At 40.2% G+C, this 20,046-nt stretch overlaps 1 protein-coding gene across 1 annotated transcript in view; it reads left to right on the forward strand.

The window, feature by feature from the left end:
* The window catches only part of htra3b (HtrA serine peptidase 3b), a 34,209-nt gene extending 21,641 nt beyond the window's left edge, over positions 1-12,568 (forward strand). Inside the window, exons 5-10 of the mRNA XM_033610103.2 lie at positions 5,276-5,470; positions 5,662-5,694; positions 5,797-5,911; positions 6,000-6,057; positions 7,441-7,536; positions 7,657-12,568. Coding sequence (XP_033465994.1) covers positions 5,276-5,470; positions 5,662-5,694; positions 5,797-5,911; positions 6,000-6,057; positions 7,441-7,536; positions 7,657-7,825 — 666 coding nt within the window. The 3' untranslated portion in view covers positions 7,826-12,568. The remainder of the gene's footprint in view (positions 1-5,275; positions 5,471-5,661; positions 5,695-5,796; positions 5,912-5,999; positions 6,058-7,440; positions 7,537-7,656) is intronic.
* The last annotated feature ends 7,478 nt before the right edge of the window (positions 12,569-20,046 follow it).

Consider the following 20,046-nt stretch of genomic DNA (forward strand, 5'->3'; position numbering starts at 1 on the left):
TAAAACGGTGCTTTTTGAGATCGGAAATGAATCCAACATGCCTGCTAAGCCTTAAGGCCAAACTTTGGATGTGAACAAAACAGTGTCTGTTTACAATGATGACTCCACATGGCAGCTTTAATCTACCCAACTCATGGCCTCCATTAGCACAGTGAAACACCAGCAGAGAAATTAGTCTTTTGTGGCATTGCATCAAGGTCAGCAGACTAAGTGTGCGTTTTACTTTAAAGTGTGTGTGTCATGTGTCCAGGTTCACAGTGATGTTAATAGGGTGGGGTAATGGACCCCAGTTGGAATCCAAACCTCCCATTTGGGTGACAGCAAATACTTCCAGCTTGAGTGTGCAGCACATTCACAACTCGAACCACCACAGGGATTACTGGGGGATTTTTCTCTGTGTGCTGCTCTTACGTCACTTCCCAGCTGAAGTTGTAGAAGTTTGCTGATTTACTGGGCTGATACTGGCCACAGTAAGATAAATCAGGCATCTTATCCAAGTAAACTTTTTATTCAGTTTTTCAGTAATATTTTTGAATATTAAATCGTCATTTAGCTTTTTTAACATCAGAGCACCTTGCATCCAGTATGGAGTTAGTTTTAGGCTATTAAAATACTTTGGGAAGATTCAAATTTTGGTTAAATATCAAAAAAGTAAAGCCCATCTTAGGAATCCAGAGGTGCAGTCATGACCTGCAACGCATGTACAGAGACTTAGTGGTGCTCCTTGTCCTACTCATGAAACCATTCAAGTTTTTGCAAGTATGGGATGCCTTGGCCTCTGACAGTGCTAAACCACAGCTGGACCATCTGCTGGAGCAGAAGGCTGTTGAGCGGGCACACTTTTGCTCAAACTAAAAAAAAAAAGAAGCATGTGTACAACACTAAGCTGGGCAAAGAAGCAGAGGATGTCCTGCATCCTTTGCAGGGGATGTCTAGCTATTCATCCTCCAAAACACAAAAATCAACTTTGCAAAGACCCTGGATTAAGTCTTGTTGATTTTTGGGACAAAGTTGCTCAAGTTGTTATTGTGTCGGACACAAAGGACCATTAAAAAACACAGTCTGGCCAGTTTGAATTTCCTCAAACAAGACAAGAAGTTCAGACTGACCACACTGGGCAGTAGGGGCATGGCTTCGTCCCATGTTTGGTTAGGTATAGACTATACAAACACGGGTCAGAGTTAAGGAAAGATCATGATTTGGTTAAGGTTTGGGAAAGATCATGGTTTTGCAGATACATTCAGTAGGAGAAAACAAGGTCAGCTGGGATACTTTTGTATTTATTGAAACAGAACTCAATTACTCACTACTTGAACAGTAATGCAAACAATTTGATCCCTGTATAGATACTAGTGTCTGCTATCAATTTATCATGTCTTTTAGAGCTCAACCCAAATACAATTTGTTAAACATCCGCCTCCCTAACAAAAAAATAACAAACAAAATAAGATTCAGATTGGGAAAAAAATTGCAGTCTAAGTTTGAACACCTTATATTTGCAATGTCCATTGTTCTTACATTTCTTTGAGAAAAAAAAGAAAAGAGAATTGAGAAAAAAACTTACTGAGATATGGAATCTGGCTGTCTTTCAAATCTTAAATGGCACCTATCAGCTCAATGTGGTTACCACAGGTTACATGTAGCCTATAGGTTTATGTAGGCTATTAAGTTTCATGGGTTTTATCATAAGAAAGTTAAGAGCCTGAATGCTGCACATTCATTGGTTGAAATATTGGCCTATATGATGCTAATGCACTTTTTACTTGGCCTATTCTTTCAGCTTAGATGTATAAATCTCTTGAAAGGCTGAAAATACTTTAAAACAGAGACCATTAGCTGTAACCTAAAGCAGGTTCATCAAAAACATTTTTATTACCATATTAATTTATCTATGCGGCCAATTTTAGGCTAAACATGACTCAAGGCGCAGTGCACATGGGCCAATAGCTTAAACCAAATTAATTAAATTATTCAATTAGGAACAGCATTTGTCTTGCTTTTGTCTACTTTTTGTTGATTTGTAACATGGTGGGAACTAAAGCATGAAAAAAAGAACTGTTCCAACCATCCCAGGGAAAGCCAACACACCTTGGTCTCCTGCACTAGTTACCAACAAAAATTCAGACAGCTAACCACTAGCATCAACTGATAAGCCAGAAAATCAGCTTCCCATTAACATGTTTTTTTGTTTGTTTGTTTGTTTGTTTGTTTTTGTGGCAAAATGGAAAAAACATGAGTGATATTGAAGAAAAAAATATTTTAGGTCCAGTTCTGTGGCTGGTTCAAATGAGTTTCATTCACTGTGCAGTGGAGAGAAAGTTTTACACCCTTGTTGTTAACTTCTGTCATGAGTACGCAGTGAATAAAAATCAGCTGAAGCAGCCAAAAAAATCGGACTTGAAAGAATTTCTTCTTTCATAATATGGCATTGTTGGCAGGATTTTAATGTGATAAAAGTAAAACTATTAGATAAACATTTTCTTTTACAGTGAGCAAGGGGGGCACTGGGGATGCTATTGCTATTTGGATTTTCTATGAATCCAGATGAAAGCTGATGGTGATCAGTGTATATGCACCATCACTATAAGGGAGCTGTTTATCTGTATCTGTATCTGTATCTATGTATCTTTTCGCCACACAGCCTATATTAGAGGCCAAAAGATTATTAATACAGCTTTAAATTTTTAAAAAAGAAATCCATATTTTTGCGGTGTTGCTTATATTCTCTGTCATCTTGTACAAACATTTTGATGAAATTGTGTTTAGACCCAAGGCATATTTTTATATGTCACATTCCATCAAATAGAGATATTCTAAATGCCTTGTTCATCATTTCATAAATATTTCCCCAAAACTCAGATGAAGAGCCTGCTTTGGTTTCTTTGGAAACTTGGGGATTTTCCCATGAAATTAAATATATTGCTGTGGGTTTGAGTAATACTTGGCCACACAAGATGTGCTTGTAGAGATAAAGATGCTGATGGGTGGTTCATTCTGAGCAAAAATATCTGCTTTCAAAAACCAATATCAGTTGAACCTCGGTTCCCGACGTGACCGAAGGTTGACATCTCTGCATTAGAACTGAGAGAGCTGGATCAGGACCAAGATAGGGAGGAGTGAGAGAAACACAATCCAAAATACTCCACCTTAAAGAAACCCTTTCTGCTCATTCTTCCCCTCCCTTCGTCACACATCTGTCTGCTGAGCATGTGTTTCTACTCAGCTCCAGTCTTTTCCTCCCTTTCCCTTCAGCTCCTCCACCCCTCTTTTCATCATATCCCGTCCTTTGTTACTTTGTCTCTTTAGAACTTACCTTTTTGTATCTATTTTACACTATGCAGCTACATAGTGATATTTTAGGTTATTTTAGACTTTTCAGATGTACTTTTATTGACATTAGGCAGTATGTTTTACAGCTGTTATCATCATCATCAGGCTGTGGTTCATGGTTTTCTAAACTTTATTTCAAGTTTGTCTTCATCATGTTCCAGACATGCTGGAATTGTTGATTGTTGGTTGTGTGAGGTTTGATACCCTCTATTTGCTGTACTTGCACACTGGATTCTTGGAACTGTTAAAGCAGTGGTTAAAGCTTTTGTGTGTCACCAACATTGCAGTAAAATTTTTAACACACATTGGACCTTGTTTTCCTGAGTGTGCAAAGTGTAAATGTGTAGCCCTCTGGCACAAAGTTAAATTGAGTTGTACTCATGAGCAGAGGATCAGCGGTTGCACAGCTGTGAAAGAGGCAAGAATGGAGTGCAGATCAATGGAAAGTTCAACTTTTTACAACCAGATCATATTTTTGTACTTTTGCTCTATACATTATCTATCTCTATCTATTCACCAGCACTGATGTAGAGAAGTGCTTCTCTGGAAACAGTCCAACAAAAGTACAACTTTCAAAGGCATATGGAGGTAAACATTAAAAGTTATTACCTCAATAATCTGTTACGACTGTCCTTTACATTGCAGTGTAACCTCTGGTTTTAACCTACTATAGGCTGAACGAGGTTTAACATGTGGCAAGAGCTCAGTTTTACTTACAATGGGATGTTCCTGGCCCATGTTAAGGTTTAAATTCTAAATTTAATTGAATGTCATATTATGTAACCTGCTCTCCATATCACATATACCCAAAAGAGAGATATTTGTTATGTACTTTGGTTTTTTGATGGCCTTTACTGTCTGTGTAGGAATTAGTTCAGAATGCTGTTGATTCTTTGTCTATGTAGATTAAAGTGTCTTAGTTAATAGTCAGTTCAATCATTTCATCATTTGCATAAAACAGTGACATCATCATCATCCTGTTATATCCAGATAGACTAACAATGACAATGTTTACATGCAAAAAATGTTCTTTTTTTGCCCTTATAAAAAAAAGACAATACTCATACTAAGCTGTTTACATGGCTAATGAAAATGAATATTCCACTAAGTTTTCCATTTACATGCAGCCACACAAACTCAGATTAACATGCTCTAAAATGTTGTTTATCACATCAAAGTAAAGAAAAGTGGAATGACTGGGGCTGCTTGTGCAATGTTGCTTCTTTGCTGATCATATGCTAATGTACTTCTGTTAAGTACTACTGCCCTTTTTCAGAGCATGTTATGTACTACAACCACATTGTCCAGCTCTGAGCAAGATACAGCTGTAACATTAAAATCCAAACCTCTTGAAAGTAGCAAAGGTGTCCCACAAGGATCTGTTTTGGTTTCTCTCCTATTCACATAGTACTGATTAGAAATGTCCTAAATAATATCCCTTCACTCCCTAATTTGTCTGATGGAAAAACACATTTTTATGCTGATAACTGTTATGTATTGCTCTAAACAGAGCGGTCATGTGTTGCAAACTGTGGTAAAAAAACAAAAAAACAATTGAGACTCATATTTCAAATGTGCTGTATACATGCACAAGCTCTTAGTTGGACTTTTAATGCTCGTCTTTCCTTAGTCTCATCTTACATATGTTTATTATGCTAAAGTACCTCTGTATATAGATAGCATATGGCAAGAAGGTTACAGGTTCAAAACCCCCAGACTTTGCTCTGTGGTGTCTGCTTGTTCTCCTCATGTGAGTGTGGGCTTCCTCGAGATGCACCAGTTTCCTTCCACAGTCCAAAGCATGTTAGGTGAATTGGACGCTTTAAATTGTTTGTAGTTGTGAGTGTGAATGACTGTGCTCCCATGACTGTAAAAGGTTACCCAAATATCATACATCCTACAACAGTGTTCTCTTACCCTTTGTCTGTTTCTTGTCTCCTTCCAGATGAAACTGCCTGTATTGTTTCTGGGCCACAGTGCAGACCTAAGACCTGGGGAGTTTGTGGTTGCAATTGGCAGCCCCTTCGCTCTCCAAAACACTGTCACCACAGGCATCGTCAGCACAGCCCAGAGAGATGGCAAGGAGCTAGGCCTCAGGGACTCTGACATGGACTACATCCAGACAGATGCTATAATCAATGTGAGAATATGGCAAGGCAGAAAAAGTGTGCTCTGAGTCAAAAGTATTGTTAACCAGTGCAGTAGTTTTTTTTTCCTACACAGTCTTGAGTATAGCTCTGTTTCTATTTTTTAGGTGTTAAAATGTTGTAATGTAAGGTGTGTGTGTTGTTTGTACATCACAATACTGTTTCTCTATGTTTTCTTTTACAGTACGGGAATTCAGGAGGACCTCTTGTCAATTTGGTAAGCATTTGGTTTCCCACCTCTTTACTGACTGCTGTATAATACCTTTCTCTGCTTGGGTCTGGTTGATAAACTTAGAATATAATTGTCTCTTTATTTTAGGATGGGGAGGTGATTGGCATCAACACCCTGAAGGTTGCAGCAGGAATCTCATTTGCCATTCCCTCCGACAGGATAATTCGCTTTCTCAATGATTCGCTCGACAAGCACAACAAGGGTGAGTCTGACAATGATGTCACCAAGCTATAATTAAACATCTTTGAGTATTCTGCTGAGTAACAAAGACTAACTGAAGTCTCTTTCAGATGTGAGGTCAATAAAGAAGCGTTTCATTGGAATAAGGATGCTCACCATCACACCAGCGTAAGTCTGACCTGGTGATAATTATTATGTTGATGGGAAATATGGCAGATATGCTTTTAATTTAACAACAATCTACCTTCAGTATGGTCCAAATACTAAACTACTGCACTTTTTCAGAGCTAGTTATGTACTACAACCACAGTTGTCAGAGCAGATTACAGCAGCAACATTAAAATCCAAACCTCTTAAAAGCAGCAAAGGTGTCCCACAAGAATCTATTTTGGGTCCTCCTCTATTCATGTAATACTGATTGGAAACATCCTAAAAAATATCCCTTCACTTCTTAATATGCCTGATGGAAAAACACCTTTTTATGCCGATGACACAGTCATTTATTTAGCCTGGACATGGAAGAGTCTGGTTGATAATTCCACTAACACAAACGAAATGGGCAGATGACAGTGCTGCGCGCAAAACAACTGTGTAGTGCGCGCGCAAGCGTGAATCACTTGTTTTTACTTGGATGATGTGCTGCTGGATCAGAGATCATAGAGCACTACGCGTAGGGCAGGGTTGCCAGGTCCGCTTATAAGCTGCGACTTTGGGCTTGTTTCTAAAGTGGAGTTGCTTATTTGGACTTGCTCTCTAAATGTCGCCTTTCTCTATATATCCATCCAGTAAGTTATTTAAACTCATGATAGTATGTCGGACTGCAGGATGTTTCCACAGCTCTGCTCCCTCCGCCCCTTAGTAAATATAATGTATTTGTAAAATAATTTTGAAACGGTTGCTTATGAAACGCTGATAAGTCCATGCATAGATAGATTAACTAATACAGTGGCCTCTGGCTATTTTTAAGATTGTCATTTCCATGCCCAACAACACAAACATTCCATAAACATTCCACATTATATATCAATTCCAGAGTGAGCAAGTACCTTGTAGCTGGTATAAAAAAAGAAATTGTGAAAAGAGGTAGGTTTTGCTGAAACATTCAACTTTGTTCATTTGCAGAATGAGGGAAATTGAGTTTTTTTGTATCATACAGTCCAGATGTAAAAACTATTATCCAACACGTTGTAGGCAAATCTACCCGCTTTGTTCAATGTAAAGAGCATGAAGAAATGTATAAAGATTTGGACCTCTAGCAAGATGGTCATGATGGCTCAATGGATTTGTTCTGTTTTGGAATACATAATATTCTTCCAAATTAGTGTTCGTGTATTTTAATATTCAGAATTTCGCTTCGACAAGCTCTTTCTTTCTGCAAAGTAACTGTACTGTATTGCTTGGTGGAAACAGGGCTTCAGTAGATGCCAAATACTATAACAGGCCAGGAGAAAACTATTGCTTACTGAATTAAAATAGTTAAAACTCACAATACTGGGGAACTTGGTTAGATAACGGACTTTCTTTGAGACACTGCCTTTTTGTTTGTTCCAGGTTAATTGAAGAGCTAAAACAGCAGAACCCAGACTTCCCTAATGTTACCAGTGGGATTTATGTCCATGAGGTTGTTCCTCACTCACCTGCACAGAAGTAGGTTTACTTTATTCAGTCATTCCTCAAAAAAAGCAATATACAATTTGTCACTTTTTCTGAAGTAAAATTAATCCTTTACCTATAACAGTCTCTATGCACCCCTCTCTTTGTCTCCAGAGGCGGTATCAAAGATGGTGACATTATTGTGAAACTGAATGGCAAACCTCTGATGGCCACCGCTGACCTGCAGGGGGCACTGCAGGAGGACACAGCCCTACTGCTGGAGGTCAGGAGAGACAATGATGACCTGCTCTTCAACATCGAACCTGATATTATCATGCAGTAGACATCAGAAGGACCGCTCTAATGTAGAGTTAGACCAACATCTAAGGCCCTATTTTTGTGAGAGAAAACATTGGATGGTTGAAGCTCTGCACCAGTGCAGTGGAACTTTTGTCAAGCGCACACATCTTCTGATACTTTGGTACCCAGCTGTTAACTGTGCCAAAGTAAAATGAACCCATGGACAACATGTTGCAATGCAGTTTTGGTTTCGAGGATTTACACCTGTTCAGACCAGGTCAACGTTGGAACAGGTGCACACATGTACATACACGGAATTGCATAGACCCAAACCCTTTTAATGAATTTTGTGTTTCACTTTGATTTTCACATTAGAGCTAAACACATTTACCATACAAGTGTCTCACAAATATCTTAATATGAGTCAATAACGGCTGTTAGAAAGCACTTTATGATGCACACCACAAAAAACACAAGGTAAAAGCAAAGTTGATCAATGTGCAGTTGAACTGATACATTTCTCTTTTTTAAAGTAACAATGGTATAAAGAAAATGAATGAATTTTGCTCTGAGGCATTTATCAGATTGGGGAACATGGTCACAAGCATAAGTCCATAAAACCCCCATGACCCCTATAGTATCCATGAAAGGGTACAGAGCTGGTCCCCTTATCCATGACTGGGACAGAATTCGCATTGTTTCTCCTTAGAACTGGTCTTAACCCCTCACATTTGACCCTTATGTCTTGGTGGGATCATCACTTGAAAAACAGGACCCCTGGTCTCCCAAATCCAAATCAAAGTGAGGTAGCAAGCTTCCCAAATTGCCACTGCGAAAGGATTCCTGGTAACGAGGAAGCTGAGCCTGAACGTTACTGTTGACTGAAAGAATCTTTGATAGCATCCAAAATTGGTTCCTTTGCAAGGTGTCTGCACACAGTCAGGAGGAGCTCAAACAACCAGAATACTCAGAGTAGAATTTCTGCTTCTCTGTGTTGAGAGGAGTTACTTGCAGTGGTTCAAGCATCTGATTAGGCTGTCTCCAGGATGCCTCCCTTTTGAGGTGTTCTAGCTATGTCAAACTGGGAGAAGACATGGGGGCAGACCAAGAATACTGGAGGAATTACATATCCCATCAGGCCCGGAAACATCTTGGGCCAGGGCCAGGGGATAATGATGTTTGGGATACTTTACTTGATGGATCGATAACTGGATTGATGATGAGAGTTGTTGGGTATGGCTTGTGATTATTAGTGAGATGCCAACTAAAATATGAAATGATCAACTGAACTGTGTTGACTGATGAAGAGGTTGATGTGATTAAATCTTTGTTCATCAACTCATTCAAGTCATTATCAAATAAAAATGTAATGCAATTTTATCAATTCAGTCACCTTTATCAACTCTGCTTTTATCACTTATGATTTGGGTGTACTTGAAGACTATAGATGATTCTTAACAGTATACCAAAGTGTCAGCATACCTACCTTACTATTGAACGATGGACTACACATTGCACAATTTTCATTAGAATAGGGTTATAGTTTTATCAATATTGGCCTTCAATCAGCTGTCGGTGTCGCCCACTGCAGACTGGATGGACCGTCCCTCTTGACCTCGACTAGTGAGTGCTATGTTGATCATTTTAATTATTTGTACTGTATGTCAGTTGTATGAACAGAGGAATCATTCTTGATGCAGCAGGATTTTGCTGAACAGTTTGAGTCTGTAAAACCTGCAATGAAACCTTTACGTATGAAAATGGTTGAATCTGAAGATAATGGCTGTAGGCCAGGCAGCTTCATTCCAAAATTGCTGAAAACCTTTAGTGAAAATGATGATGATTTGTATTGTATCTTGAGCTTGAAAAAAGTTCCTTTAACCCAAAACTAAGTAGCTAAGTTTGGATGAATAAGGGTGTATCCCCAAGGAATCCATCCAATCTAAGCCCTAAAGTTGTATCACCTCTGAAATCTAGGTCTTAAACCTGAAAGCCTGGACATGTATGACAGATACGTGTCACTGGCAATGTAACAGTCAAACATAAAGTAACAAGAATACATTATTATGGGCCCAATCATGCCAAAGTTCAGCAAAATTCATGAATACAAAGAACAGGCTTTTTACACTACTCTTAGGCCCAGGCTAAAGGAGCTGCTAGCCTGGGGCTAAGAGAGCATTAACACCGGCACAATCCTGACATTCCAAGTGGGCTAACCCGGACTTTAGCCTATAGGGCTTGCTGACCCTGCTCCAGAGCAGGATTTGCCCCGATTTTACTGGGTTATCCCCTGAAAATAGACTTAGCCCAGGCCTACGAGTTGCTAGTGTGAAACATGGTTATGAACAAGCATGAAGAATTCATACAAAGACGGGCAGGATTTTAACTTTTCCCTTAGGACGTCTTTATTCAGTCATTACATGAATATTTTTCATGTGAACAACTGTGGACAACACACAGATGTGTTTGGGGATTAGTTATCTGGAAGTTTGTGCACCATTATATTCATTTGTATGATTCATCATGTCTCAGCCCTGTGGTTGAGGACAAAAAGGAAAGGCTGCAGGCCTACTTGAACCTCACTGAGCTTGACTTGTCCCCTGCAGTTCTTTCACTCATCGCCTGTAGTGTCCACTTTGTCACTGAGTGGTAGGAGCTGGGCCTGACATTCTCTTGCGCCGCTAACCATGCAACAAGCTTGGTTGGTAATTTAGGTAAAATTAATATAACAACTTGTGACCATTGTACAAACTAGTTTGTTTGAAACACACTGAAGCCTTTGTTGCAAACCGTGACCTGGGTGCATGTTGGGATGTTATATAAAACACTTGATATTTTTGTTTGGGTCTTACATCTACTGTGTTATGTCGTATTGTCTTACAATAGCTGATGACATCCACTGACTCCCAAACATGGTGAACAAGATTATAAGATACTTGAGGCTGAGGCATTATAAGGCATTATTCCACAGCACATCTTGCTCTAAGTGCACATGGAGCATGAAACAGTGAGCTTCCTTAGCAAGCTCACCAGCAGCCATATTGGAGATCCCTTTTACCAGAATGAGTGAGAAGGGCTGACTGTGTAATCTAATGCAAGCATTATACCGCTCCATATCTGCACTCTGCTTGAATTTCTGGTAATTGACAATAATGGCATTGTATTTGCAAGCTAACCCTAGTATCTGTTTAAATTAGCATTAACTGATTTTTTTTGGCAACTTGGTACAGCAGAACAAGCCGTAAACAAAACTGACATAGAGTTATCACTTTATGGTAAATGTGTTAGCAAACAATGGCCTATTTACACATCCATCAGACATGCAACAACATTAGCATTTGCTTGGGGCCCTTCTTTGGGCTAACTTTCACTCAGGTTTGGTCTCCACCAAATTCTGAGAAAAATATGCTCTACTGTGTTCAACTGTTAGTCTCTAAGGGCCCTGACACACTAAGCCAATGGTCGGCCGTCGTTCAATGTTGGGCCATTGGTGAGCATCTATCATGCTAGTTTTGCAGTGTGCCCTGCACTGTTGCCACTAGTCGGCCCTTAACAGCTATTTTTTAGCCAGTACAGCATGTTGAATCAGCGCCAGACCCGGTGGAGCTCATTGTTACTTTAGCAGTAATGGTACATAATTGTTTATTACTGTTCGCTAACACATGGTAAATATAATTTGTTCTTTCAACATCGGGTAATGTCGTGCTCACTGGCTAACTCATATATCCATTCTGTCAGTCTTCCAGTTTCCATACTGCCACCTGCTGGTATGGAAAATTTCCTCTCACGAAGGCACAGAACATACATGCCAGTTAGCAGTCAGCTGTAGTCTTTACGGTGTGTTCAAGAGCAATTTTTTGGCAGAAACACAGGCCACCATTAAATAAATAACATTAAAGATGCTAAAATGCTCCATCGAGCAGTTTGTAATAATTCTATGTGGATCAGTCACTATGACTGACCCTTTTCACATTACACATTTGATCAGTTTTACCATTACCTTTGATCTATTTTACCATAAAAAAAATAATTATTACAGCTTTAACATTCATTGCTTGGCTTTATAAGGCTGCTGGCTGGCTATGAGTTTTTGTGCTCAATCAAAGACAAATCCCAGACTTATCTCTGTACTGGACACAGAGATGAAATCGAACTTTTATCTGATTGTGAGTTTCATGGCCAATCAAAGCATTTCCCTTTATGTCAGAGCTTTCCTATAACCAACATTAGTGGATGGGTCATTTTCCAATAGACTTTCATGACCTCGCCACATGCAAGACTGTACCACAGCTGCAGAGCCTCTACAATAAACATAAAGAGGTAAATATTTAGGAGGTTGAATCCTGAATGGGCTGATTGTAAAATATGCTATAAGTATAAGGGCATTTGCCAAATTTATTGTTTAAGCATCACAATGAGCTCCCAGTGTAAGATTGAGACACTGTGTAAGCAGATGTTAAACATTGTCATGTTCTTTGGTTCATGGTTGGTATGATTTTTTTATTGCTGTATGTTGTCCTTCCATAACCAAATGTGAACCACATGTGTGCTGATTAAGTTGAAATTATGTTGGAATGAAGAGCACAAAATGTGAGTAGATGTTTTTACGTAGTCTCACCACTGCTGCTGCTCTGGTTCATAACTGTTTGTCTTTTTGTAAGAGTAGACACATGCTTTTATCACGTCCTCAAAACCAAATGTTTACATGTAAGTTGCAAACAAGGCACTCCTCTCCATCGGCCTGTGGAAATAGCTTTTTCCACCAAATAAAATTTTCACAAACAGACTTTGTTTTATTGCCTCTGTAATGTCTTGATGGTATGGAAATCCAAATTATTCCTCATTCTGTATACATTTCCTCACCTTTAAATCTAGGTCACAGGCAGTGACTCATGGGACGTTTTTTGCGGGAAACATTTAGGAGCTATTCAGCGCAGTAGTACAATACCTGACTGTGTGGAAACAAGGCTGAGCTCTCCTCATGGCCAGCCATAAACATTCCTGAGTGGAAACAAGTCTCCCACGCTGGAATGTAGAGGAAAAACACAAAGGAAACTCTTTTTGGGGTTCAGTGATAAAGTCACTGCAGACAGACGGTGATGGTTTTCAGACATAATCACTCTTTCCTCCCCAGCTCCTGGCAGGTCATGAGTTTATTTTTAACACAGTGGGTTGTCTCGCACAGGACCGTGGCCAGCATTGTGGTTACTTGCAAGAGTTTAAAAACACAGAACTCTTAGCAGCTCTCAGGTGGTGTCCATGTATACACCTTACATAATTACGAATGACCTGTAGTTAAAAATCTGTATACTATTGTAGGGGACATAAACAGAAATAAAAATCTAGCACAAAATTATGTAACTATCTTTCAGGTTTACTCTTTATTGTGACAAGGTAGCAAAGGAAGACTCGCACACAGAACAAAAAAGATTCAGACACTGAGCAGTGTGGATGAATGAAAAAATGAAAACAACAAACAGTTTATTTGGGGTAGTAACATGTTATGTGACATTGTAAATGTAATAATATTATCCGAAATCCTGTTAGTAACGCATTATATTACTTTGATACTGCTAAAAGGTAATATATTACTGTAGTGTGTTACTTATCTAATGCCTTACAGTAACGCATTACCTTTGGAACCCCCAACAATGGTTGAGCCATACGACCAGCCAGCGGTAGTCCATGAAACCAGAAGACTGACAGGATGGATTCAAGACACTAGTCAGCCAGTTAGCACATTAAAAACACAACCTGATTTTGAAATAAATATCAGCATATTTACTTTGCTGCTCATATTGTTGAGTAACATAATTAATGAGTGCTAAGATTACAGGAGTGATCAGACTGTGGCTACATCTTTAATGGTTACATGGGCTTTTAAATTATATATGCAAAGTGAAAATGATCCAAAGCAAGGCATGATCTAAGGCAAAGGGAAAGCACAAAAGCATAAAATACAAAACATCACATCTAAATAAACCAAGTAGCACACTGCAGTATGTGTGCAGAACTCTTCTGTCATTTCCTGAAGTGTGTCCTGCAGAAGAATTTCCAAGTATGATTTGTTAGGAGTTGAGTAACACTGACCTATATCCTGGACAGACTTGTGTTGAAGAAAACTGGCACAAAGCCAGAATGCAGAACAGCATTAATGTCAAACAAAGCAGTAACATGTGAAGGCAGTAAAAGTGGACCCACAGCCACCACAGACTGTCTTTTCCCCATGTTAAAGTAAAGATCACTGCTTTCACTAACTAAATACAGTTTGTGTCATATTCTGGATATTTTTAATTTTTATATATCCCTTAGCTAACCTTCCAAATGAACACAGAGGCACAAACCACACACTAAGTGAGTTTTCCAGAGCAAGACAAGGCAGTTGTGAATGTTTGTGTGTGTTGGCAGTCAACATGTTAAGATATTTCATATCCTAGCAAGGAGTTAAGACACTTACAACTAAGCCAAAATAAATAAAATGGCTTTCAAGAGTCACAGTGATCTCAACTATGGCAGAGGTCACTGAAGTTGTTGAAAAGCTCCAGGGGTGAATGAGATGTGAAGGGATCTCTGGTCATGGGAATTGCTCATTCAGTCCTATAGCTCTGTGATCATGCATCACAGGGTCCTGCACTTATATGGATTGTCTCAGCTGCTGCCATCCAGTGCTTGTGTAACCACAGCAAAAAGCATGGTCTATGTGGGTGTTGGAGTTCACTAAGGTTTTTCCTTGTCACCAACTCTGTGTGCATTTCAAGGCTAGTATCCCCAGATGCACCTGAGGAGTGGCAAGTGGCCAAATTGGTGACACCAAATGGACACTTGCTGGTTTGTGTGAGGCTTGGCACCTCGAAAGTTAGAGGCCAGCAAGAAGCCAGAAGAACGTTGACTGCCTCTTACAGGTTAGGAGTAAGTTCCTGCCCCAGGAGAAGTTGTTCAATTATGGTGGTGCAGTTCTTATACCAGACTGCTGTTGTTGTTGTTGTTGTTGTTGTTGTTTCTTCTCTACCACAACAGTCTGGTGGTGCAGTTCTTATACCAGACTGTTGTGGTAGAGAAGAAATCAAGTCTGAAGGCATGTCAAGTTGACAAACCCTTACCTCTGGTCCTGAGCTCTTGGTAGTGACCAGTGCTGGGTAAGGGTTACTTTAAAAGTAATCAAAGTACGTTACTGCGTTACTTTTTTAAAAAAGTATCCAGTTACTTTACTGCGCTACTCCCTGAGTAAAGTAACTCAATTACTTTAAAAGTACTTCCAACGTTACGCCTTAAGAAAAGTAACTCAAGCACTTTTAAAGTACTTTTGAGTATTCTATATTTCCTATTGGGCAATGGACCACAGGGCGCTTAGCCTACATTTTTTTGTCTCCAAAATTAAAGTTATGGACCACTTGCCCTTCACTGAGATCCAATTCTCCCATCACAGCCGTCACTTTGACCAGTAGAAACACAGAACGATCTGCTGCCGTAGACAACTGTATGACAACAACACCCCAGCGTTTTTAATATTTCCTCTAGGGATGTTACCACACAGAGTAAAAGGGGGAAATGATGGTGTGAAACAGCAGAGGCACTTTGTCAACCCGCTGAGTTAACGTTACTGTCATTAGCATCAAGCTAGCAAACAATGGTACATCCTCACGGTCGGACATAAAGTAATAAACATTAACAAATAGCGGCGGGGCTTTTACTCACCATAACTGCAGAGGCTCCCAGCTTCATTTGAAACAAACTACATTATAGATGGTCCGTTATTCATTAATCCCTCTGTGTGTTTATTTACTTTTTATCCACTCCGTTGTCTTTATAAAGTTAACATATCACACCGTCATTTCAAACTTGTTTCAAATTAAAAGCCCTTTATAACCTCGGCTGAGAGAATCCCTCCATTTTCTAAATAGGCTTTTATTCTGAAACATTTGTCAGAACTTCCTGTGGAAAATACAGTAGCTTGATAGTTTACATATGGCGCTTCAAATGTAGCTCCTGCCATCTGCTGACGCTTTTAGGTGACTACAACAACATGTCGGCTGGCACATGAACAGACACAGTTCTGGGAGTGACTCAAATAATAGTGAAAGTAATAAAAATAGGACAAGAATAACCCGATGATATCACACACGCCGTGAAAGACGACCGGGGATAATTGGTGAGTACCAGCGTGTAGCGTGTACCAGGCATAATGCAAGTCCTGAGTCTGAAATATGTCTGTCAGTGAGTCCTACTCCACCTGTTTAGACTCCACCGTGGCTTCTTTCAGACTGATAGGTTTAACGTTATCTCCATTATTAGAACCAAACGACAGCCGTTGCTATTTCAGAGCTGAAGGACCAGCGTTCTAAAAGTAACAGAAGTAACTGATGTCTTGTTTGAAAATGTACTTCAGTATTTGATTACTCAAACAGCAAACTAACGCGTTAGGTTACTTGTTACTGCAAAAACTAATCAAAGTTACTTTGTAACGCATTACTTTGTAACGCATTATACCCAACTCTGGTAGTGACCAAAAGAATAAGTCCATTGGAACAAGTGACTAAAATGAGTTTCCAATGTGCCCGATTACCTTCAGGGACAGGGTTAGGAATTCACACGGGATGATCAGGTTGCCTCCTGGACACCTCCCTATGGAGATATTCAAGGTTTCTAGCTTCCACATAGCCAGGAGACATCCTTGGATCTCCCAGAAAGAGCAGTAGGAAGTGGTAGAGATGAAGGGAAGACCAAAAGAATGAATTGAGAATACAAGCAGCTGAATGAGTGTCCTTTGCAGGGTGTCTTAGCTCAACCTTAGGGACAGGGTAAGGAGTTAGGACATTCAAATGGAGCTTAGGGTAGAACTGCAGCTCCTTCATGCTGGGAACCAGTAAAGGCTGTTCTAATCAGAATGCCTCCTAGAAGCTTCCATATGGAGGTATACGTAAGGGATAATGCATAATGGGCCGGTGAATACTGGGAAAATAACTCCCTTCAGGGGAATAAAACCCCGACGCGCCCTGTCGGGAGTTATTTTCCCAGTATTCACCGGCTCATTATACATTATCCCGCTTATTACACGGCTAATTATCAGTTAAATAAATAATGTTGTCTGCCTCCGCGAAGTGCATTAAAACCTACCGGATTCAACAACTTTTGGTGAAAGTTTTGTATTCACCCAGGCTTAGTGGACTGAACTGAGGCATAAAACTCGCGTAAAATGTCATTAAGCATGACTGCCGAGTGTGTATTCAAATCCGTCTTCTTTTGTTTTTGGCAGAGAAAATCTGTCAGTATAGTAGTAGTAGCCTAGTACAGTACAGTATAGTACAGTAGCCCATTTTGTTGTCTTTTTTGTATTTATCTCATCTTTCTCCTCCTCTATCACTTGAAGCTCTTCAGGTGTCAGTTCCTTGTGCCGTTTTTCGCTTGATTTTTTTCTTTCCTTCTCCATTTCTTTTTCTTCAGCGGCATCCCATTCCTCAAAATCCTTGTAGCTACTCTCCAAATAAGTTAAAAGAAATGTTAAAATCAGCCATTTCTGTTTGTTTTTTCCCTCGGAAGTTGTTTGACAGCTGCAGTGTTGCAGGGCAGCATCCCTAGCAATGCTGGGCTACATAGCAACTGTGTAATATCAGACCGCTGAATGCCGCGACTGACCAATCAGAATACAGCATTAATAGAGCCGTGTAATAATGGGTAATAACACCTAAGAGGAGACCCAACACATGCTGAAGAGATTATATCCCGTTTGGTCAAGGAGTACTTCAGGATACCCCAGAATGAGCTGGATGAACTGGCCGGCAGGAGGGACATTTGAGCTACCTTGCTTGGCTCGTGGCAGAAAACTCAGACGTACATAATCTGAAGCATCAGCTAAAAATCTATTTCGGTTGTCTCCCTCGCAGTAAAAAGCATCCCCATTTCCATGAGCAAACGTCCTTTAATTAGAGCCCACATTATTCGTTTGGGTCTAGAAACACGGTTTCAAACACTGATGATAACCTCAATATGGGGAAAGCAGACATGGTAGTGCTGACTCGTGCTGTGGTAGGTTCAAACAGGCATTATGTGGGGATACAGTGGCTAAAAATGTAACATGCCAGAAAAATGAATGAGTACTGGCCTATGAGACCATGATAACAGGCTTTCACATTGGCTGCCAGTTGCTGTTGGCTTGGTTTCATGAGAGCACAGCTTCAGGCCCCTGTTTTAAGAACAGCTGGGTACTAATAAGTAAGTAAACTGATAATCAGTCTGTTCTGGTCTGAACTGAAAAAAAGTCACTCAAACATAGGAAAACATACTTAAGGGAAGTTGGTCTGTAGTAGGGGCGCTACCTCAAGTCCTGGGAATGCAGTTCACTTTGAAGTGCTCATCAGAGAGTGGTCAGTCAGAATATGCTAGTGCATTTATGAACACAGTGAAACGCACTGCATATAGACGGGATTTGAGTAACAGAAAATGAAAAAGCAAAAGCTATATGTGGCATAATGTACATAATCTACATAGACTGTATTATCATTATTATTTACTGTTTGTTAGCCAGGTTGCCTGTTTGTTTTTCTCAAGACATCATGTTGCCTTAAGAAAAGGTCTTTGAGACTGAAATATCACTTTTTTTTTTCAATAAATCAATGCAAAGGTAAAGAGGCCTGTGCAGGAATCACTTTTTTTTTTATTGAGTTACACTTGTCTATGGACACTGAATGGCCTTGGTATCACCAGGTGTGACTGAACCCAAATGCAGCACTCTGAGGCAGACAGACAGTTGGTAAGGACTTTAATGTAGCTTGCAGCAGACACAGGGAAATGCAGAGGAATCCAGCAGGTAAAAATCCACACAGCGCACACACCGAGACCAGTGTGGCAAAACAGCAAGAGTCTCTGCTAAACAGAGAGTCACAGGTTGTACGGAAGAAACTCACACTGTTGCGACAAGGCAGGAAATCTCCAAGCAGCCACAGGAACAGGCAGACAGAAACCAGGAGGGCAAAAACAGAACTCATGGTCGGGGACAGAAGGCTGAGGCAATTACCGGGATTCAGACAAGGTTGGTAACAGGAAATCAGTCGGAGAAGTAGTGCTGCAGAGGTCAAGAACAATCTGGCAGTGAGTGTGTGGAGAGCAGGAGTCTTTATACTAAGCCAGTCAGTGATTGAAAGCAGGTGAGTGGAGATGGGCTGATGAGGTGGCAGGCTGAGTTGAGCAGGTGAGCAGAGTTGCCTTGATGAGATGGGTGTGGCTGGCAGTCAGAGTGGAGCAGAGGTGGGTAAATGGAAAAGTACTGCATGAGTTGAGCAGAGGAGCAGAACTGTGACGCTTGCATCACATTTAAACATAGCCAGGTATTTAGAGAAACGAATATTTCCCCCTCTCCGTTTTCAATAATAACATCGTGCACACAACATCGTTTTCAAAAATGTTGTCATTTATATGAACCCGGATAAATACGCCGTCGAGCGCTGTCATAACTATGCCAAACCTATGGGCGGCAGTGTAGGGAGAAGGATGAAGCCATGCAAGCCAATCAGAATCGACAACAACGAATAAGACGTGTGACTTCCTGTTCCTTTCAAAACAGTAAACATGGCGAGAGGTTCATTTGTGTGGACTGACAGTGAAGTAGAGCTACTCCTAAATGTTGCTTTAGATTACAACCTTAACAGCATCCATGATCAGTAGCCAAACAAAGTGTAAACACATGACGTCAAGCATTTGCTGGCGCATGCTGTGACGTTTCAGAACCTAAAACCCTGTTTCACCCAGTTTACACGGCAACACATAAACGGCGTTTTCAGAAATCTCCATTTTGGCTGGAGTTTTTACAAATGATCGTTTTCCATGAAAAAAAACTCCGTTTGCGTGTAAACAAGAGGCCAAACCGCATGAAAATATGTGCGTTTTTCCTACGTGTAAACGGGGTGTTGGTCCTGCACAAGTGACTAGCAAAAACATGAACTAGAGGGCTGGAAGTGTGGATTGCTGAGTTTTTTAACCGTGCATATCTTGAACCCAGCTAACCACACTGATTCGGTGCAGGGTGTTAATATAGACATGCCATTGTGTTGCTAGTTGGTGATAAATCTCAGTTTTGTTTTGTTTCATTGACCCAAGTGTGAAAGAAATCTGTGGAATGCTTTTTATGACCATGACTGTCAAGTAGGTTTTGGACAGCTGTGCAAACCATCCAAAGTGCAGGCAGCTAAAATGTATCTGATATGTTAAAAGGAACTCCCACTCCAGGCTAGACTGACTTTCTGTGGCGTGTTGGTGGAGATCTTCCCCTGT

Source organism: Epinephelus lanceolatus, chromosome 22 (genome assembly GCF_041903045.1).
Source record: "Epinephelus lanceolatus isolate andai-2023 chromosome 22, ASM4190304v1, whole genome shotgun sequence".
NCBI lineage: Eukaryota > Metazoa > Chordata > Actinopteri > Perciformes > Serranidae > Epinephelus > Epinephelus lanceolatus.